This window comes from Gorilla gorilla, chromosome 20 (assembly GCF_029281585.2).
Source record: "Gorilla gorilla gorilla isolate KB3781 chromosome 20, NHGRI_mGorGor1-v2.1_pri, whole genome shotgun sequence".
NCBI classification, from domain to species: domain Eukaryota; kingdom Metazoa; phylum Chordata; class Mammalia; order Primates; family Hominidae; genus Gorilla; species Gorilla gorilla.
The window spans coordinates 9,064,069-9,086,100 of NC_073244.2; the positions used below are offsets into that span (position 1 = coordinate 9,064,069).

A 22,032-nucleotide genomic window follows, 5' to 3' on the forward strand; every position below is an offset into this window, starting at 1 on the left:
CGGCCCAGGCCGCCCACGTGGCCTCACGCCCCTCCTCGCCCTGTGTCTCGCTCCGGTCTCCGCAGCCATGTACCCCACCGCGGCCATCACGCCCATCGCGCACAGCGTCCCCCAGCCGCCGCCCCTCCTGCAGCAGCAGCAGCGAGAAGGTGAGGCGGCCGCGACCACCCCTGGGCGCCAGCCCCACCCTCTGCCCGCCCTGTCCACCTGCAGGCTCCGTGCCTGGCCCGGGCCTCTGGGACCCGCGGGGCTGAGAGTGCGGCCTGGGGGCTGGACAGGCCAGAGTTGAGTCCCGGTGCAGCCGCTGACCCCTGGGAATCTCCCTCTCTGTTTCCTCCTCCGAAAAGAGAACCGTGCTCGCCCCGACCCCGTAGGAATAGCAGTGACTTCCTACCAGCCCTCTCCAGAACCAAGAGTGATTCTCTGGATTTTTTGGAAAGGAAACCCTTTTTGAGGCTGGGGCATGGCACGATGAGGTATCAGGTAATGAGGCCTCCCCAGTAAAGCCAAGGCTGTCGAAGGAGGGAGGGATTCGATTCTGGAGTCTGACAGTGAGGGTTCAAATCCATACAGTTCTTGCCATGTGCGGTAGATCCCGCCTGTAATTACATAGCGTTTTGGGGGCCGAGGTGGGAGGATCACTTGAGCCCAGGAGTCCAAGACCAGCCTGGCTTAGCAAGACCCCATGTCTACAAAAAAATTAAAAATTGGCCAGGTGTAGTGGTGTGCACCTGTAGTCCCAGCTACTCAGGAGGCTGGAGCAGGAGGATCACTGAGCCCAGGAGGTCAAGGCTTCAGTGAGCTACTATCTCCTCACTGGACTCCAGCCTGGGTGAGAGAGCAAGACTCCATCTCAAAAAAAAAAAGGCCGGGCGCGGTGGCTCACGCCTGTAATCCCAGCACTTTGGGAGGCCGAGGCGGGCAGATCACAAGGTCAGGAGATCGAGACCATCCTGGCTAACACGGGGAAACCCTGTCTCTACTAAAAATAGAAAAAATTAGCTGGGCGTGGTGGCGGGCGCCTGTGGTCCCAGCTACTCAGGAGGCTGAGGCAGGAGAATGGCGTGAACCCAGGAGGCGGAGCTTGCAGTGAGCCGAGATCGCACCACTGCACTCCAGCCTGGGCGACAGAGCAAGACTCCGTCTCAAAAAAAAAAAAAAAAAGAAAAGAAAAGAAAAGAAAAAAATCCCAAGCTGGTAACAACCCAAGTGTTCATCAGCAGGTAAATGGATAAATAAATTAGGATGGAGCTGCACGATGGAACACTATACAGCAGTGAAAAAGGATAAGTAGCCAATACTCACAACAACATGGAGTAACTTCACAGGCAGAATATTGAGTGAAAGAAGCCAGATACAAAAGACTTCACTTAAATGAAGTTTTAAAACAGTAGGCCAATCGAGGTGGCTTAAGCCTGTAATCCTAGCATTTTGGGAGGCTAAGGCAGGTGAATTGCCTGAGCTCAGGAGTTCAAGACCAGCCTGGCCAACATGGCGAAACCGTTTCTCTACTAAAAATTCAAAAAATTAGCCGAGCGTGGTGGTGTGTGCCTGTAATCCCAACTACTGGGGAAGCTAAGGCACAAGAATCACTTGAACCCGGGAGGCAAAGTTTGTAGTGAGTCAAGATGATGCCACTTCACTCCAGTGTGGGTGACAGAGCAAGACTCTGTCTCAAAAAAAAAATAATAAAAATAAAAATTAAAAAAATATGGTCAGGTGCAGTGGCTCACACCTGTAACCCCAGCACTTTGGGAGACTGAGGTGGGCAGATCAACTGAGGTCAAGAGTTCAAGACCAGCCTGGCCAACATGGTGAAACCCCGTCTCTACTAAAAATACAACAATTAGCCAAGCATGGTGGCGTGTGTCTGTAATCCCAGCTATTGGGGAGGCTGAGGCAGGAGAATCTCTTGAACCAGGAGGCGGAGGTTGCAGTGAGCCAAGATTGCGCCACTGCACTCCAGCCTGGGTAACAGAGCGAGACTCCATCTCAAAAATAAATAAATTAATTAAATTAAAAAAATAAAAACAGGGGAAAGCTGGCTGGGTGTGGTGGCTCACGCCTGTAATCCAACACTTTGGGAGGCCAAGGCAGGAGGGTCACTTGAGCCCAGGAGGTCAAGGCCACAGTGAGCCAAGATCATGCCACTGCACTGCAGCCTGGGCAACAGAGGGAGACCCTGTCTCAAAACAACAACAAACAACAACAACAAAATCAAAAATCTTTATCAGTGACATGTTAAGAGAAAAGAAAGATGGGAACGTAGTAGAAATGGTAGCACTGTTTTCTACATGTTACGTGGTTTAGAAATGCATGAGACTACAATAAATACCGTGCTTGGCCTTGGAGAAGACCTAGAATGTGCACGTGGAAACGGCATCGAAAGGGTTGTTGCATGTGACTGTGAAACGGTGGAGGGAGGGTTGTCTGAAATCAGACAGATAGCATGACCCCGGATGGGGAAGGTGCAGCTCACAGCACACTGGGGGAGCTTTGGGAGGGTGTGTGGCATGCAGCGTGTATTTTCTTCTGAAGGTCAGTGCAGCTGGATGCGGTTTTCAGCGGTCGCCCACAGTTTTGGTGGGGATGAAGCAGTGCACGAACAAATGCAAAATTCGGGTTATGCTCAAAATTGTTCAGTCACATTGGAACAAACTTACATTTCAAGAGCAAGCATTGGCTGGGTGCAGTGGCTGACACCTGTAATCCCAGCATTTTGGGAGGCTGAGGCGGGCAGATTGCCTGAGGTTGGGAGTTCGAGACCAGCCTGGACAACATGGCGAAACCCTGTCTCTACTAAAAATACAAAAATTAGCCGGGCATGGTGACGCATGCCTGTAATCCCAGCTACTCAGGAGGCTGAGGCAGGAGAATCTCTTGAACCTGGGAAGCAGAGGTTGCGATGAGCCAAGATCACGCCATTGCACTCCAGCCTGGGCAACAAAAGCAAAACTCCATCTCAAAACAAACAAACAAACAAACAAAAGAAAAGAAAACAAGCATTGGCCAGGTGCAGTGGCTGACACCTGTAATCCCAGCACTTTGGCAGGGCAAGGCAGAAGGATCGCTTGAGGCCAGGAGTTCAAAGACCAGCCTGGGCAACATAGTGAGATCCCATCTCTACAAAAAGATTAAAAGTTAGCCAGGCATGGTGGTGCGTGCCTGTGGTCCCAGCTACTTGGGAGGCCAAAGTGGAGGGATTGCTTGAATCTAGGAGTTAGAGGCTGCAGTGAGCTATGATTGTGCCACTGCAATCCAGCCTGGGTAACAAAGAGACCCTGTCCCTTAAAAAAAAAAATCCATTGCTGGCAAGGGCAGGGATTCCTCTTGTTGTGGGGTGGGAATGGAAGAAGGTCATTTTTAGGTTTGGGATTAGCAGCAGATTTGAGGGACTGTTTAAGGCTTCAGATGAACAAGGTTTTAAATGCTATTGTTATTTATAGTTTTTATATTAGCCATCCATCAGGGATTTGGAGAGGGGACAATTTAGAGGATTATTTGTAACTTAAAAATAATTATTTATGGTTGGTATATTATGTTGTAGTTTAATTATCTGTAGTTTTAGGATATCTGGGACTGGGGACCAGAGAATTATCTTTTTATTTCACCTGATTTTGTTGCTGCATCATCTGAGTTTTGAAAATTATCCAAGGTCTGGGGAGTTATCCCTAGCTGGGGTTTGAGAAAGGGAAATTAAAAAAATTTTTTTTTGGCTAGATGCAGTGGCTCACCCCTGTAATCCCAGCACCTTGGGAGTCTGAGGAAGGAGGATCAGTTGAGCCCAGGAGTTCCAGATTAGCCTGGGCAACATAGCGAAACCTCTACAAAAATTAGCCAGGCTGGGTGCAGTGGCTCACGCCTGCAATCCCAGCACTTTGGGAGGCCAAGGCGGGCAGATCACTTGAGGTCAGGAGTTCGAGCCCAGCCTGGCCAACATGGTGAAACCCCATCTGTACTAAAAATACAAAAATTATCCGGGCTTGGTGGTGGGCACCTGTAGTCCCAGCTACTTGGGAGGCTGAGGCAGGAGAATTGCTTGAATCCAGGAGGCAGAGGTTGCAGTGAGCCTAGATCGCGCCACTGCACTCCAGCCTGGGCGACAGAGCGAGACTCCATCTCAAAAAAAAAAAAAAAAAAAAAATTAGCAACGCATGGTGGCTGAACAACAGAGTTTTACAAATGAGTTTTATTTTAGAGACATTATTATTATTATTATTATTATTATTGCAAAGATATTACCAAGTTTCCTTATTCTCCACACCCAGCTCATCTGACTTTTGTAAATGATCCAGAGTTTGAAGTTTAGGGAGGGATTTTCTGGAGGGTGGCCTTCCTTGGGGTTTTCAGGTATCTGGGGTCAGAGATTGAGGGTTGATCTGGGCTTTGGGGAGCAGGGGATCCCCTGGGTCTTGTCAGTTTTCTGGAGTCTGAGGACCATTTTGGTGCGGAGTAGCCCCGTGTGAGAGCGTACGGTGCAGGCAAGGGGTGGGTGTGTCCCATCTCCCTCCCCAGCCCGTGGCCAGGCCCCTTCTTTCTGGGTGTCTGAGGCACCCCTCTCCCGACAGCTGGAGAAGCCAGATGCGGGCTCCAGACCTGTGCCCCTCCCCCGGGGGGGTTCGCCTCCTCTCCTTGGGGGCTTTATGTCTTTCTCTCCCCCACCTGCAGGTCCCGAGGGCTGTAACCTGTTTATCTACCACCTCCCCCAGGAGTTTGGAGACACGGAGCTGACGCAGATGTTCCTACCCTTCGGCAATATCATTTCCTCCAAGGTGTTTATGGATCGAGCTACCAACCAGAGCAAGTGTTTCGGTGAGTGGCCGCCCCTCCCCATCCACCTCCCTCGCCTGCCCCCTGACAGGGAATGGGAGGGTTTTGGTCAGCCTGGGGACAGGGCTGTGCTGAAATAATCACAATCACAATCAGAACCAGCCTGTGGCCGGGCACAGTGGATCACGCCTGTGATCCCAGCACTTTGTTTGTTTTGGTTTTGGTTTCTTTTTTTTTTTTTTTTTGAGACGGAGTCTCGCTCTGTCGCCCAGGCTGGAGTGCAGTGGTGCGATCTCGGCTCACTGCAAGCTCCGCCTCCCGGGTTCACGCCATTCTCCTGCCTCAGCCTCCTGAGTAGCTGGGACTACAGGTGCCCGCCACCACGCCCAGCTAATTTTTTTTTTTTTTTGTATTTTAAAGTAGAGACGGGGTTTCATAGTGTTAGCCAGGAAAGTCTCCATCTCCTGACCTCGTGATCTGCCCGCCTCGGCCTCCCAAAGTGCTGGGATTACAGGCGTGATCCACCGCGCCTGGCCAATCCCAGCACTTTGAGAGGCTGAGGTGGGCGGATTGCTTGAGTCCAGAAGTTCAAGACCAGCCTGGGCAACATAATGAGACCCCGTGTTTACAAAAGACAACGTTTTTAATTAGCTGAGCTTAGTGGCGTGTGCCTGTAGTCCCAGCTACTCAGGAGGCTGAGGTGTGAGGACCGCTTGAACCCAGGAGTTCAAGACCAGCCTGGGCAACATAGCAAGACCCCATTTCTACAAAAAATACAAAAAAAAAAAAAAATTAGCCAGGCTTGGTGGTGCACACTGGTAGTCTCAGCTACTTGGGAGATGGAGGTAGGACGATCCCTTGAGTCCGTGAGGTCGAGGCTGCAGTGAGCTATGATCACACCACTGCATGCCAGCCCAGACAACACAGCAAGACCCTGTCTCATACAAAAAAACAAAAATGGCCAGGCGCGGTGGCTCACGCCTGTAGTCCCAGAACTTTGGGAGGCTGAGGTGGGCGGATCATGAGGTCAGAAGATCGAGACCATCCTGGCTAACACAGTGAAACCCCATCTCTACTAAAAATACAAAAAAATTAGCCGGGCATGGTGGTGTGCGCCTGTAATCCCAGCTACTTAGGAGATTGCAGCAGGAGAATCACTAGAACCCAGGAGGTGGAGGTGGAGGTTGCAGTGAGCCGAGATCGCGCCATTGTACTCCAGCCTGGGCAATAAAGCAAGACTCCGACTCAAAAAAAAAAAAAAAAAAAAAAAAAAGAACTGAGGCCTGAATGAGGAGCACCAGGCGTGGGAAATCTGGGGGAAGAGTGTCCCAGGCAGAGGGAACAGCCCGTGCAAAGGCCCCGAGACAGGACCGCGCCTGACGTGTTGGAGGAGCAGTGAGGAGGCCCATGTGGCTGGAGCAGAGTGAGGAGGGGGAGAGAGGGAGGAGGGGGAACATGGAGAGGGGACAGGGGAGGGTGACCAGGGCCTTGTGAGCCTCAGGGAGGACTTCCTTGTACCCAAAGACAGAGGACATTAAGGCTCTGAAAAGGGCTGCAATTTGTTCAAAGTCACACAGCAGGAAAGAGGTAGAAGAACCTGGGGTAGAACCAGACTCTTTTTTTTTGTTTTGTTTTTTGGCTTTTTTTGAGACAGAGCTTCACTCTTGTTGCCCAGGCTGGAGTGCAATTGCACAATCTCAGCTCACTGCAATCTCTGCCTCTCGGGTTCAAGTGATTCTCCTGACTCAGCATCCCGAGTAGCTGGGATTACAGGCACCCGCCACCACGTCTGGCTAATTTTTGTATTTTTAGTAGAAATGGGGTTTCACCATGTTGGCCAGGCTGGTCCCAAACTCCCGACCTCAGGTGATCCACCCTCCTCGGCCTCCCAAAGTGCTGGGATTACAGACGTGAGCCACCACACCCGGCCAAAGACCAGACTCTTAACCTCACACTGCCCTGTTTAAAGGGTCAGCCCTTGGCTTTGCTTTTTTTTTTTTTTTGAAATGGAGTCTTGCGTCATCAGTGCGATCTCAGCTCACTGCAAGCTCCATCTCCCAGGCTCAAGCGATTCTCCTGCCTCAGCCTCCTGAGTAGCTGGGATTACAGGTGGACACTACCATGCGTAGCTAATTTTCGTATTTTTAGTAGAGACGGGGTTTGACCATGTTGGCCAGGCTGGTCTCAAACTCCTGACCTCAGGTGATCTGCCCGTCTTGGCCTCCCAAGGTGCTGGGATTACAGGCGTGAGCCACCACGCCTGGCCATGGGGTGGAGTATTTCTGATGGCCTCTGGACAGAGACTGGAGCAGAGGTACTGACAGAGATGGAGAGAAAGAGACAGAGATGAGACAGAAGGAGAGGGAGAGGAAGAAAAGACTCAAGATAGAGAATGAGAGAAAGAGAGAGAGGGGGAGAGAAACAGAGACAGTTAGCTGGCCTTGGAGGTATGGGCTTGTGGTCCCAGCTACTCAGGAGGCTGAGGCAGGAGCATCTCTTGAGCCAAGGAGGTCGAGGCTGCAGTGAGCTGAGATTGCGCCACTGCACTCCAGCCTGGGTGACAGAGTGAGACCCTGTCCCCTCTCCCTTCTGCAAAAAAAAGAGAGAGACAAGGATGTGGACACACAGACTCAGCTGGAGACACAGATCCTGGCTGGACAGAGGGCTTGGAAGGAGGCAGGCATCCTCCTGAGGGAAGGTGGGGAGAAGGTGGCCCTCCAGGACCCTCGGAAGCCCCACCTGGCCCCATACCAGCTGGGAAGTCTCAGCACAGCCGACCCCAAGATAAGGAGTGAGTGCCCCGTCCTCAGAGGTATACAAGTCCAGAGGTGTCAGAACAAAGCCAGGGCTGCTGTGTGTCCTCCACCACAAACACCCTGGCCTGTGCAGGTGTGCACGCAGGCCTGCTCAGGACCCCGTGAGCCGGGAAGCCAGGGCCACAGCATAGGAACAAGCCGAGGACACCCGCAGCGCCAACCACGGAGGTCCACCCTGGTTTCTGCAGGCTTCGTGAGCTTTGATAACCCGGCCAGCGCCCAGGCAGCCATCCAGGCCATGAACGGCTTCCAGATCGGCATGAAGAGGCTCAAAGTCCAGCTGAAGCGGCCCAAAGACCCGGGACACCCCTACTGACCGCGCCCACAGCCGCCCTGAGGCTGTAGGCATGGCCCAGGTGAGCCGCCAGGCGGCCCCACCCCCGCCCAAGCCCCCCGTCTTGTCTGAAACCCCCTCCTGCGGCCCACTTCATGCTCCAAACCCTCCCCAGGTGGGGTGATGCTTCGAGAGGCTACAAGAAACCTCCGGGTTGGGTTGGCGGGGACAGAGCTGGATGTAGACACCCCCAATCCTGCTGTGGTTGGGGCTGGAGCAGAGGGTGGGAGTGGGGTAGGGACTGAGGTGAGCCAGGGCCCAGTGAGGTTGGTTAGGGAATCCTTCCCGGAGAAGGCTTTGAGGGCTGAATAGAAGTTCACCTGAGAGGCCAGGTTTGCTCTGGGGGTGGGGGTGCGGTGGGGAGGGAGTTCTGTCCTGTCCTATGAGTCTGTTTTCCCTGCTGAAAACCCAACACCAGACGGAAATGCCAAGTGCCCACCCCAGACCCCAAACCCTAAGGTTGGACCCCAACTCGGAACCAGGAGTGGAGCGTGGAAGGTGGGGACAGTGCTCAGGGCCCAGTCCAGTTGGCACTGACAGCTTCCAGTGTCCCCGCTGCATTTCCACTAGTTCCCCTGGGACAAGCGGCCCCTCACTGGGTGTCATTCCTACCCAATGAGTTGATGGAAAAGTGGGATTCGTGCCCCACCCACCATCACGCAAGAAAAACAAGCAAAACGAAACCCAGACTGTAGTTTGCCATCAGGGCAAACCACTTTCTCAACATTTTTTTGTGGGGGAATGAACAGTAAACCTTGTGGGGCCACTGTGGAAACTTAACCGTGGGTCTCAAACCTTGATGAGCCTCATCTGTAAAATGGGTGCAAGAAAGTCATCTCCCCAGAGACGGCGGAAACGGTCCACCTAGGGAACAGAGTGGGGCATCTTTTTGCAGCCAAGCCCAGAACCCACCACCTAAAGAGTTCTGGATGATTCGTTGTGATTTTTTTTTTTTTTTTAAATCACCATCGCTGTCATCAAAGAGTCTCGCCTGGGGCCTGGCACAGAGTAGACGCTCAGTTAGAAGCTGTCTGGCCTTTTCACCTTCTCCCGGGTCAGCACACACAGATTTGGGAGTATTTACCTGCACAGAACGCACCTTCAGGAACTGCCAACCAGAAGCAAAATCCAAAGCTGCTCTCTGCGATCCCTTCACTTTTACCTCTCAGTCTGCACTTTTTTTTTTTTTTAACTGAGCATCTATTATGTGCTAGGCACTGTCCCAGTGCTCGGGGACGCAGCTGTGAATGAACGGAAACGGGGGATGGAGGACAGGGGAGAAACCCCCTTCACGGGCCTTAGATGGCAGGGGGTGGGGAAGGAGAGACAGAAAATAAACAGAAATATCTGTCCCCAGCTACCAGAGGAGGAGGAAACGGGCTTGGTGATGGTGACATTAAGTTCTTTGAAAGCTGAGTTTGTTGGCCTCTGAACTCTGGCCTTTGTGGGATCTGTTCTTTTGGAAAAGATGGGAACCCCTGTGTTCCTAGATCCCAGCCTGGCCGGGTGGAGTAGGGTGGGGAGGTGGTGTCCACCTGTGTGGCCCCGTTCTCACTCCCTAACGCCCGTCCCTTCTCCCCCAGGTGAGGGGCCTTCCCATCCCAGGAGGGTTTTCTGCTTCCAACCGATCCAGGACTTTCCCATAAATTCCAACCGTTCTTTGGACACCAGCCCTTTCCTCCCCTCTTCTCCCCTTGCCCTGCCCCTCTACTGGAGGCCACCTGGAGTGGCGAGGGGCCTTTGGGGTCTGTCCTGGGGCAGGGGCGGGGGTGGGGGAGGCTCCTGAATCGGGGGCAGAAGTGTTCACACGCCCCCTCTTGGGGAAACGCTCTCGCTTCTTCCCCACAAAACTTGGTGACTTCCCCAAACTAAATCACACCTTTTCCTATATATATATATATATGCATATATATATAGATCTATAGACAGTATATATATATTTTGAGTATGGATCATGGGACCAAACTTTTCCAACTTCCTTCCATCTGAGTAGAGTGACCCTGGGCCGGTCACTCAGCGGGGACACAGGAAGGGCTGAGGTTGGCGGGACCCCGGGCAACACATACGAGATGCCCCACCCCCACCCCCACCACCTCCTGGCTGGCACATCCCACCAGGAACCCACCAACACAACATACCTCCAGGACTTTTGGCACCCCCCACCACCGATTCTCCAGGGCCATTGGGCTCTGCCACCTTCAGTGTCCCTGGTCCCAGCTGCAGCCTCCAGACCCCACCTCGCCCCTTCGTCCCAGAGCCCTGCCCTCCCGGATGGATATAGGTACAACAGAGACGCTCTGGCCTGCCTCAGCCCTTCTCTGCTCCCCTGCCCGAGTCATAGCCTTACTCATGTGACCAATAGCCCTTAGCTTTCCGTCGGAGAGGGGGGCGGACCGGGTTGGGGGGAGCCCCCCTGCCCCTCACCACCCCCTCCCAAGGCCAGGCAGCCATCGTCCCTGCCTTCGAATCACCAGCCTCGAATTTAAGGTCTTGTAACCAGGATTGCCAAGCGTAGCGGAAGACCCTACCTGGACCGGCCAAGCACCCCTTTAACTGGAGATGAACTTGATAATGACCTTCATACCTCTACAGAGATTTTTTTTTTTTCCGGTCTTTCTGAGCAGGTACAAAGAAGAAAAGAGAAGAAAAAGATGGGGGGGAAAATCAAACCACAATGGATTTTTGTTTCCTAGTTGGGAGTGGGGTGGGGTGGGGGGGTCTTTGTGGGGATGCCTCTGTACAGCTGCCCAATCCGCGACACCCACGTCAAAGCACAGAATCAAGTTCGTTTGGACATCCGGCAAGGCCTCTTACCAAATGAGGCGCCAGATAACTTAATAAGCTCAAAAGAAAAAAACATTTAAAAAGAAAAAAAAAAAAACCAAGCATTTCCTTTTCTTTCTACCAAAATGTGTTGACTGACCCGGAAGGGGGGCGGTGGGGTGGGGGAAACCACACAGAAAAAAAAAAAAAAAAAAAGAGAAAAGAAAAAAAAATAGAAAAGAAAAAAAAAATCTTCTGAACCAACTTGTTTCGATATTCCAGAGTTTGATAATTGTTTCGAGACTCTCCTCTAGTGTGCCTGTGTTCCGTGTGTCCCCGTGTGCAAGTGTGTGCCAACCTGCCTCGAGGGGGCCCCACCCGTGTCCGCGGCGCCCGCCGAGGCCCCCGAGGGCCTGCTTGGGAGTGTGTGCCGGTGTGCAGTTGTACGTGTCTTTCTGGTCCATGTTTACTGGCTGTAAATACCATTTTTATACTCCACATCGCAGACCTGCGTGATTTGTACAATGTACTTTATTTCTGCTACGAGTAATTTCATGAAGTTTCAACTTGCAAACTGACTTTTGGGACAAACCAACACACACACAGAAGAGAAAGCAAAGAACTTGGAACTTTGGGTTGACTTGGTTTGAGTTTTGTGTCAAAGAAGATTTCCCATGGCTGAAGAGGTTGGTGTTCCTGTTACGTGTTTCAGGTGAGAAGCAGCAAAGCGTCTTAATGTCCAAAATGCCTCTCTTTGGTCTGGAGAAAAAACAAAAACAAACAAACAAAAAAAAAAACAACTAAAAATTTATTTAATAAAAGTTTTACTTGCTAAAGGGCTGACTCTTCTCTTCCTTTCCTCTCTCTGTCATCCACACAGACCAAGTGTATCTGGCCCCATCCAGCGCCTGGGCTGGAGAGAAATTCAGGTTTAGGGTGAGGGGTTGAAGGAGGGGATATTCAGAGAAACCAAATGTAGATATAGATACCAGGGGCCAGGCGTGGTGGCTCAAACCTGTAATCCTAGCACTTTGGGAGGCCGAGGCAGGTGGATCGCCTGAGGCTGAGAGTTCGAGACCAGCCTGGCCAACATGGTGAAACCCCACCTCTACTAAAAATACAAAAAAAAAAAAAAAACAATAACAAAAAAATTAGCCAGGCTTGGTGGCACACACCTGTAATCCCAGCTACTCGAGAGGCTGACGTATGAGAATCACTTGAACCCAGGAGTCAGAGTTTGCAGTGAGCTGACATCGCGTCCCTGCACTCCAGCCTGGGTGACAGAGTGAGACTCTGTCTCAAAAAAAAAAAAAAAGATACCAGCTCTAATGATCGGGTATCTGGGATCTGTCTGCTGAAGCCAGATGCATTTCTTGATCATATTACAGCTGTTTGTTTGTTTGTTTGTTTGTTTGTTTGAGATGGAGTCTTGCTCTGTCGCCCAGGCTGGAGTGCAGTGGCATGATCTCAGCTCACTGCAGCCTTAACCTCCTGGGCTCAAGCAATTCTCCTGTCTCAGCCTCCCGAGTAGCTGGGACTACAGGCACATACCACCACAGCCGGCTAATTTTTATATTTTTTGTAGAGATGGAGTCTCACTATGGTGCCCAAACTGGTCTCGAACTTCTGGGCTCAAGTGATCTGGCCTCTGCCTCCCAAAGCACTGGAATTGCAGATGTGAGCTGCCGCCCACAGCCAGCAGTTGTTTAACTAAGATCGCTCTGGTCTCTGTCCTCATGGAGATAGTCCAGTGGGGCAGAGAGATACTATAGAATAAACTATACAATTTTGAAAAAATGCAGGTAAAGTTCACATAACAGAATTTACCATTTTATTTATTGTTTTGTTTTGTTTAAACAGGGTCTCACTCTGTTGCCCGGGCTGGAGAGCAGTGGTACGATCTTGGCTAACTGCAACCTCCACCTCCTGGGTTCAAGCGATTCTCCTACATCAGCCTCCCAAGTAGCTGGGATTACAGGTGAGCACCACCACACCTGGCTAATTTTTGTATTTTTAGTAGACATGGGGTTTCGCCATGTTGGCCAGGCTGGTCTTGAACTCCTGGCCTCAAGTGATCCACCCACCTCGGCCTCCCAAAGTGCTGAGGTTACAGGCTTGAGCCACTGTGCCCAGCCAGCATTTACCATTTTACCCATTTAAAAGTGTGCACTTCAGTGGTTTTTAGTGCATTCACAGTGTGTTGCCACTACCACCTCTAATTCCAGAACAGCCTATCACCCCAAAAGACATCCTGTCCCCATCAGCCGTCACTCCCTACCCCCTTCCCCACCCCCCAGCACCCACGCATCCCCTTCCTGTCTCTATGGGTCCACCTGTCCTGGACATTTCATAGAAATGGGATCACACGGCTGGGTGTGGTACCTCACGCCTGTAACCTGAGCACTTTGGGAGGCTGAGGCGGGTGGATCACCTGAGGTCAGGAGTTCAAGACCAGCCTGACCAACATGGAGAAACCCCGCCTCTACTAAAAATATAAAATTAGCCGGGCGTGGTGGTGCATGCCTGTAATCTCAGCTACTTGGGAGGCTGAGGCAGGAGAATCGCTTGAACCCGGGAGGTGGAGGTTGCAGTGAGCCGAGATCACACCATTGCACTCCAGCCTGGGCAAGAAGAGTGAAACTGTGTAACTCCATCTCAAAAAGAAAGAAAGAGAGAAAGAAAGAAATAGAGAGAGAAGGAAGGAAGGAAAGGAAAGGAAGGAAGAACAAAGAGAGAGAGAAAAAGAAAGAAAAAGAAAGGAAAGAAAGAGGAAGAAAGAAGGAAAGAAAAAGAAAAGAAAGAAGAAAGAAAGATGGGCTCACACACTGCGTGGCCTTTCGTGTCTGGCTTCTCTCACTGAGCACGAGGTCCTCAGGGGTCATCCACACTGTGGCCTGGGTCAGAGGCTCCTTCCTTTTCATGGCTAAGTAATATTCCAGTGTGTGGATGGACCATGCTGTCCTGATCCATCCTTCGGTAGATACCTCGGTTGCCTCCATGTCTTGGCTATTATGAGCTGCTGCTCTGAGCTTCATGGACAGGTCCCTGCATGGACGTGTGTGTTTTTAGTTCTCCTGGGTAGACACTTAGGCGTGGAATTCCTGGGTCAAATGGTGGCTCCATGTTTGACCTTTGTAAGGAATTGCCAAATAATTCTTCCTCTTCTTCTTCTTCTTCTTTTTCTTCTTCTTCCTCTTCCTCTTCCTCTTCTTCTTTTTCTTCTTCTTCTTCTTCTTTCTCCTCCTCCTTCTCCTTCTCCTTCCCCTTCCCCTTCCCCTTCTCCTTCTCCTTCTCCTTCTCCTTCTCCTTCTCCTTCTCCTTCCCCTTCCCCTTCCCCTTCTCCTTCTCCTTCTCCTTCTCCTTCTCCTTCCCCTTCCCCTTCCCATTCCCCTTCTCCTTCTCCTTTTCTTCTTCTTTCTTCTTCCTCTTCTTTTTTTTGAGATGGAGTCTCGCTCTGTCGCCCAGGCTTGAGTCCAGGGGCACAATCTCAGCTCACAGCAACCTCCGCCTCCCGGGCTCAAGCGATCCTCCTGCCTCAGCCTCCCGAGTAGCTGGGATTACACGCACACGCCACCACACCCAGCTAATTTTTGTATTTAGTAGAGACTGGGTTTTGCCATGTTGGCCAGGCTGGTCTTGAACTCCTGACCTCAGGTGATCTGCCCACCTTGGCCTCCCAAATTGCCGGGATTACAGGTGTGAGCCACTGCGCCCAGCCACCGAACTGTTTTTCACAGCGGCATTTTCACCATTTTACATTCCCACACACTGTTCATGAGGGTTCTGATTGGTTCACACCTTCACCCACAGTTGCTACACAATAGATTGATTGATTGATTGATGGACTGATTAGAGACGGGGTCTTGCTCTACTGCCCAGGCTGGAGTGCAGTGGCACAATCATAGCTCTCTGCAGTCTCGAACTCCTAGGGCTTAAGTGATCTCCCTGCATCAGTCTCCCGAGTAGCTGGGACTACAGGCATGCGCCACCATCCTCCACAAAATTTTTTAGATTTTTTTTGTAAAGACAGGGTCTTGCTGTGTTGCGTGTTGAACCAGACTGGGCGCCGAGGCTCATGCGTGTAATCTCAGCCCTTTGGGAGGCTGAGGCGGGAGGATTGCCTGAACCCAGGAGTTTAAGACCATACGGGCAACAAAGAGAGACCCTGTCTCTACAAAAAGAAATCAAACAGACTGGGTGCGGTGGCTCACGCCTGTAATCCCGCAGTTTGGGAGGCTGAGGCGGGCAGATCATGAGGTAAGGAGTTTGAGACCAGCCTGGCCAACATGATGAAACCCTGTCTCTACTAAAAAAATACAAAAATTAGCTGGGCATGGTGTCAGGCGCCTGTAATCCCAGCTACCTGGGAGGCTGAGGCAGGAGAATCGTTTGAACCCGGGAGGCGGAGGTTGCAGTGAGCCGAGATTGCATCATAGCACTCCAGCCTGGGCTACAGGGCAAGGCTCCAACTCGAAAAAAAAAAAAAAAAAAAATCAAACAATTAGCCAGGTGTGGTGGTGCATGCCTATGGTCCCAGCTTTTCAGAAGGCTGAGACAGGAGGATCGCCTGAGCCCAGGAGGTCAAGGCTGCAGTGAGCTATGATCACGCCACTGCACTCCAGCCTGGGCAACAGAGCAAGATGCTGTCAAAAAAAAAAGAATGTTCAATCATATAACACTGGTTTAAGCATTTTATGTTTTATTTTTTGGGTTTTTTTTTTTTTTTTTTGAGATGGAGTCTCGCTCTGTCACCCAGGCTGGAGTGCAGTGACGTGATCTCAGCTCACTGCAAGCTCCGTTTCCCGGGTTCATGCCATTGTCCTGCCTCAGCCTCCCGAGTAGCTGGGACTACAGGCGCCCATGACCATGCCCGGCTAATTTTTTTGTATTTTTAGTAGAGACAGGGTTTCACCATGTTGACCAGGATGGTCTCCATCTCCTGACCTCGTGATCCACTCGCCTTGGCCTCCCAAAGTGCTGGGATTACGGGCGTGAGCCACCGCGCCCCGCAGGGGTTTTTTCTGTTTTGTTTTTTTTTTTTTTAAGACAGAGTCTCGCTCTGTCACCCAGGCTATAATGCAGTGACACAATCTTGGCTCACTGCAACCTCCAACTCCCTGCAACCTCTGCCTCCCGGGTTCAAGCAACCCTCCTGCCTCAGCCTCCTGAGTAGCTGGAATTACAGGCGCGTGCCACCGCACCCAGCTAATTTTTGTATTTTTAGTAGAGATGGGGTTTCATCATGTTGGCTAGGCTAGTCTCAAACTTCTGCCCTCAGGTGATCCATTGGCCTTGGTCTCTCAAAGTGCTGGGATTACAGGCATGAGCCACCGCACTCAGCCTGGTTTAAGCATTTTATATGACTCAACTCATTTAACCCGCCCCAACTCCCTGAGGTATGTTCTGTTAATAATATCCCCACTTTACAAGTTAATTAAAGCCCGGAAAGGTTAAGGGACCTGCCTGAGGCTGCACAGCAGTACTTGAACCCTGGCTCTCTGGCATTCTCTTAGCTGCTGTGTAGTGGCCCAAAGTCAAATGTATTAGATTAGAATTCAGGTTATTGTTTGAAATAGGCCAATTTAAGCTTTTAAAATTTAACCCAATGTTGTTAAACATTTAGAACGTGCACCCTTAAAATACACCAATTCTGGGCACAGTGGCTCACGCCTGTAATCCCAGCACTTTGGGAGGCCAAGACAGGCAGGTCACTTGAGGTCAGGAGGTTCGAGACCAGTCTGGCCAACATGGTGAAACCCCATCTCTATTAAAAATATAAAAATTAGCTGGGCATGGTGGCTCACACCTGTAATCCCAGCACTTTGGGAGGCTGACACGGGTGGATCATGAGGTCAGGAGATCGCGACCATCCTGGCTAACATGGTGAAACCCTGTCTCTACCAAAAATACAAAAATTGGCCGGGTGTGGTGGCAGGTGACTGTAGTCCCAGCTACTCGGGAGGCTGAGGCAGGAGAATGGCGTGAACCTGGGAGGCGGAGCTTGCAGTGAGCCGAGATCACGCCACTGCACTTCAGCCTGGGTGACACAGCAAGACTCCATCTCAAAAAATAAATAAATAAGTAAGCCAGGCATGGTGGTGGGCACCTGTAATCCCAGCTACTTGGGAGGCTGAGGCAGGAGAATCTCTTGCGCCTGTGAGGTGGAGTTTGCATTAAGCCGAGATTGTGCCATTGCACTCCAGCCTGGACAACAGAGCAAGACTCCATCTCAAATAAATAAATAAATATTAAAAAATAAAAATAAAATAAAATACACCAATTCCGCCACTGAGTGTCTCCTTAAGAATGAGCAAGGATGTGCTTAGGACAGAGGAACACTAGCTATGCTATAAGTGCTCATCTGAGGCATAGGCTAAGTGACATGCAGGGTGCATTAGTTAGGTGTTGCTGCATAACAATTTACCCATCCCCCAGTCTGTCAGCTTAAAACATACATTATTATCTGACCTACACCATTTCTGTTGATCAGGAGTCCAGGACTGATTTAGCTGGGTGGTTCTGGCTCAGGGTCTCATGAGATTGCAAACTGTCAGCAGCCGAGGCTGTCACATCTGAAGGTTCGACTGGGGCTGGAGGAGCCACTCCCACTCTGGCTCCCTCATGTGGCTGTTGGTGGGAGGCCTCAGCTCTTCGCCACGTGTGAATCTCCATAGTGCTACTTGAGCATCCTCACAACATGGTGGCTGGTTTTTCCTGGAGTGTGATCCAAAAGAGAGAGAGAGAGACTGCACTGACTTTTTGTTTGTTTGTTTTGAGACAGGGTCTCGCTCTGTTGCCCAGGCTGAAGTGCAGTGGCACCATCCTAGCTCAGTCCAGTCTTGAAATCCTGGGCTCAAGAGATCCCTCTGAGTAGCTGGGTCTACAAATGTGTGCGTCACCACACCCAGTTTATTCTTTTTTTTTTATTTTTCTTTTTTTTATTTTTTATCATAGTATTATTATTTTTATTTTATTTTATTTTATTTTATTTTTTATTGATCATTCTTGGGTGTTTCTCGCAGAGGGGGATTTGGCAGGGTCATAGGACAGTAGTGGAGGGAAGGTCAGCAGACAAACAAGTGAACAAAGGTCTCTGGTTTTCCTAGGTAGAGTGTTTGTGTCCCTGGGTACTTGAGATTAGGGAGTGGTGATGACTCTTAACGAGCATGCTGCCTTCAAGCATCTGTTTAACAAAGCACATCTTGCACCGCCAAATTCTTTTATTTTTTTGTAGTGGTGGGGTCTCTCTCTATTGCCCAGGCTGGTCTCGAACTCCTGGGCTCAAGCAAGCCTCCCCGCTGGGCCTCCCAAAGTGCTGGGATTACAGGCATGAGCCACTGTGCCCACTGGAAACATTTACTCTTTACAACTCTGGTAGCTTCCTTTTCCCCAAAGCATGCTACAGCCACACAGTAAAGCCTTACGTCTATTGAGCACCTGCTATGTGCAGCTTGTGATCAACTCTTTTTGTCCTCACCACAACCAACCAACAACGTAGGTTTCGATTATAATTCTCACTTTGCCGATGAGAAAACGGAAGGGCAGGTTTGTGGAGAGGAAAACCCAAGGCCACACAGTTGGTACGTGGTGGAGCCAGGATTTGAAACTGTGACCCGTTAACTCCTGCCTCGGTTCCCCTCCCTTCTCATTCACTGCAGGGATCACAGTTATAACCCCCTGCTTATGTATGCGCTGGCTTGTTTGATGTCTGTCTACCCAGCGTAACCTTATGGCGGGTTTCATGACAGGATGGTATGAGTGCACAGTAAGTGTGTTTGGCTTTGTTTTAATGTTATGGGTTTTTTTTTTTTAATTATTTACTTATTTTGAAAGAGAGTCTCACTCTGTCGCCCAGGCTGGAGTGCAGTGGTGTGGTATCAGTTCACTGCCACCTCCACCTGTTGGGTTCAAGCAATTCTCCTGCCTAAGCCTCCCGAGTAGCTGAAAATACAGGCATGGGTCACCATGCCCAGCTAATTTTTTTGTGTGTATGTGTGTGTGTGTGTGTGTGTGTATTTTTAGTAGAGATGGGGTTTCCCCATGTTGGCCAGATTGGTCTCGAACCCCTGACCTCAGCTGATCCACCCGCCTCAGCCTCCCAAATGCTGGAATTACAGGCTTGAGCCGCCACGCCCAGCCTGTTTTTATGTTGAGACAGGGTCTCCGTCACCCAGGCTGGAATGCAGTGGCACAATCATAGCTCACTGAAGTCTCCAACTCCGGGGCTCAAACAATCTTCCTGCTTCAGCCTCCCAAGTATCTGGGACTACAGATGCATACCATCACACCTGGCTAATTTTTTTCGGTATTTTTTGTAGAGACGGGGACTCGTTATGTTGCCCAGGCTGGTCTCAAACTCCTGGGCTCAAGCGATCCTCCTGCCTTGGCCTCCCAAAGTGCTGGGATTACAGGCATGAGCCCTTACACCTGGCTGAATTTTGTTTTTCTGTTCCCTGTTGCCTAGCACATGATACCTGCTTACCATTAATAAATGCACTGAAAACATAATGGTTGAGTTTAGAACCAGACTGTCCCAGGTTTGAAACCGGGTTATAACATTGAATGGCTGTGTGTCCTTGAGCCAGCAGCTGAATCCTCTGGGGATCAGTTTTTCTCTCTTTCTGGAAAACGAGGCCAATCCAGCTCACAAAGCGTTAATATGTATAAAGTCCTTCCTGGCCCGGAGAAAGCACTGCAGAAGCTTTAAAATAAATCAACCCTTAAAAATTCACTTTCCGGCTGGGTGCGGTGGCTCACGCCTGTAATCCCAGCACTTTGGGAGGCCGAGGCGGGCGGATCACTTGAGATCAGGAGTTCGAGACCAGCCTGGACAAAATGGCAAACCCCCCCCCCACCACCACCAACTCTACTAAAAATGCAAAAATTAGCCGGGTGTGGTGGTGCGCACCTGTAATCTCAGCTACTCGAGAGGCTGAGGCAGGAGAATCGCTTGAACCCGGGAGGCGGCGGTTGCAGTGAGCCGAGTTCCCGCCACTGCACTCCAGCTTGGGCGACAGAACGAGACTTTTTTTTAAAATTACTTTCCGGATGCTTTTGCTCCAGCAACCAGCAGGGGGCAGCAAAAACCCATGCCTTCGTTCAGGCTCTGTGCCTTGGCTTGAAATGTGCAAGATTTATTGAGCTCGGAGGGAGACTGTGAGGGGACTCCCTGGCTTCTCTCCTGGGACGCAAAAGTTGCCCCGTGCAAACTTTCTAGCCTGCAAGGTCGGCCCCGCTCCTCCTCCCCTTTTCTCTCCAGTAACTGAATGTGGTTTGGCTGCCAGGCCTTTGCACGTGCGGTTTCCCTAGCCTGGAACACTCTGTTCCCACCCTGGAGGTCGGAGATGCTGGGTTGGGATGGAGACACCCGTGACCTGCTAGGCACAGGGCATGGCGTTAGCAAAGGTGGGGGTAGAAGTAGGAATTACTGGCCGGGCGCGGTGGCTCACGCCTGTAATCCCAGCACTTTGGGAGGCCGAGGTGAGTGGATCACCTGAGGACGGGAGTTCGAGACTAGCCAGACCAACATGGAGAGACCCCCGTCTCTACTGAAAATACAAAAGTAGCCGGGTGTGGTGGTGCATGCCTGTAATCCCAGCTACTAAGGAGGCTGAGGCCGGAGAATCGCTTGAACCTGGGAGGCGGAGGTTGCGGTGAGCCGAGATTGCGCCACTGCACTCCAGCCTGGGCGACAAGAGTGAAACGCCGTCTAAAAAAAAAAAAAAAAAAAAAAAAAAAAAAAAAAAAAAAAAGTAGGAATTACCTAGGTCCGAGTTAGAAAACAGAGAGCCCCTCAACTGTGGCCTCGAAACCACACAGAGGACTGAAGCAGGGTGTGTGGGGGTAAAACTGAGGGCCAAATAGGAGCTGAGTCCCGACCAAGGGAGCTGGAGTTCCTCACCTCTGGGTCCTCAATATTTGCTGATTGACCTAAGACATGCATGCCCTTAAGCCTTGCATTCTCTCTCCAAGCTTCAGTTTCCTCATCTGTAAGACGGGGCTCATGATATACATATACATATAATGTATATGTGTGTATATATGTATGTGTGTGTGTGTGTGTGTGTGTGTGTGTATACACATAATTTTTGGTTGGTTGTTTGAGACGGAGTCTCACTCTGTCACCCAGGCTGGAGTGCAGTGGCGCGATCTCAGTTCACTGCAACCTCCGCCTCCCAGGTTCAAGAGACTCTGCTGCCTCAGCCTCCCGAGTAGCTGGGATTACAGGTGCGCACCACCACACCCGGCTAATTTTTGTATTTTTAATAGAGACAGGGTTTCACCATATTGGTCAGGCTGGTCTCGAATCCCTGACCTCTTGATCCGCCCGCCTCGGCCTTCCTGATCCAACCGCCTCGGCCTCCCAAAGTGCTGGGATTACAGGCGTGAGCCACCACGCCCGGCCTGGGCTCAGGTTATTATGCAAACATCCAGAACTGGGCAGATCAAGATGAATGATACCAATGATACTATCACATTCTAGGCAAAATAGGACCTTCTCCCCGGTCAGAAAAGTGAACTCTCAGCATCACTCCTACTGGATTCCAGAGTCAATAAACATTTATGAAGCACCTACTGGGTACTAGGAGCTGTTGTAGAAAGGTACTGGGGAGAAGGCAGGGAACGAAATGTACAAAAATTCTGACCACGTCCATAGTGCCTGGCCCCGCCCCACTACCTGCCCCAACCGTCACAGGAACAGTTTCCAGCCCCGCCCCCAGCCCCGCCTCCTCTCCACCCCCTCACTTTTCTGAACCTACCAGAGCGAGGTGAAGGTTGAGAGTAATCTACATATTCATGAGGGATCAGCCAATCCACAGCCTGAACTCGGATTTGTCTTCAGAGCCTAGCTGATTGTGACGTCAAGAGTGATGCATTATGTAGCCGGGCGCCGTGGCTCATGCCTGTAATCCCAGCACTTTGGGAAGCCGCGGTGGGCAGATCACCTGAGGTCAGGAGTTCAAGATCAGCCTGGCCAATATGGTGAAACCCCGTCTCTACTAAAAATACAAAAATTAGCCGGGTGTGGTGGCGAGTGCCTGTAATCCCAACTACTCAGGAGGCTGAGGCAGGAGGATCGCTTGAATCCAGGAGGCGGAGGTGGCAGTGAGCCGAGATCGTGCCACTGCACTCCAGCCTGGGCCACAGAGCCAGACTCCGTCTCAAAAATAATAATAATAATAATAAAGTGATGCATTGCGTGATTTTTAAAGGTGCAGCAACCTCTCATGGTCTCAGTTTGCATATCCGTAAAATACAGGTTGGGGCGTGCGGGACATAGAAACCAGCGCAGTACGATGACGCTGAAATCGCTTTGCCACCTTGGGTGAAATTCAGGGATACGTTTTG

The 22,032-nt window shown here is 50.9% G+C and overlaps 1 protein-coding gene and 1 long non-coding RNA gene across 7 annotated transcripts in view; one reads left to right on the forward strand and one right to left on the reverse strand.

The window, feature by feature from the left end:
- CELF5 (CUGBP Elav-like family member 5) overlaps nt 1–11,519 on the forward strand; it is a 74,425-nt gene extending 62,906 nt beyond the window's left edge. For 5 of the 6 annotated variants that reach the window (XM_055371218.2, XM_055371217.1, XM_055371215.2 and 2 more), the window contains 3 exons: nt 66–149; nt 4,669–4,812; nt 7,775–11,519. In XM_055371218.2, the coding sequence (XP_055227193.1) occupies nt 66–149; nt 4,669–4,812; nt 7,775–7,902 (356 nt within the window). In that variant the 3' untranslated portion in view covers nt 7,903–11,519. The other variant, XM_055371219.2, reaches the window with a different exon arrangement.
- LOC129528832 (uncharacterized) lies at nt 11,197–21,540 on the reverse strand. The gene is made up of 3 exons (XR_008674108.1): nt 21,444–21,540; nt 17,152–17,397; nt 11,197–11,442 (listed from the first exon to the last, which is right to left on the reverse strand). It is a non-coding gene; the product is annotated as an uncharacterized lncRNA (long non-coding RNA).
- Between the last annotated feature and the right edge of the window lie 492 nt (nt 21,541–22,032).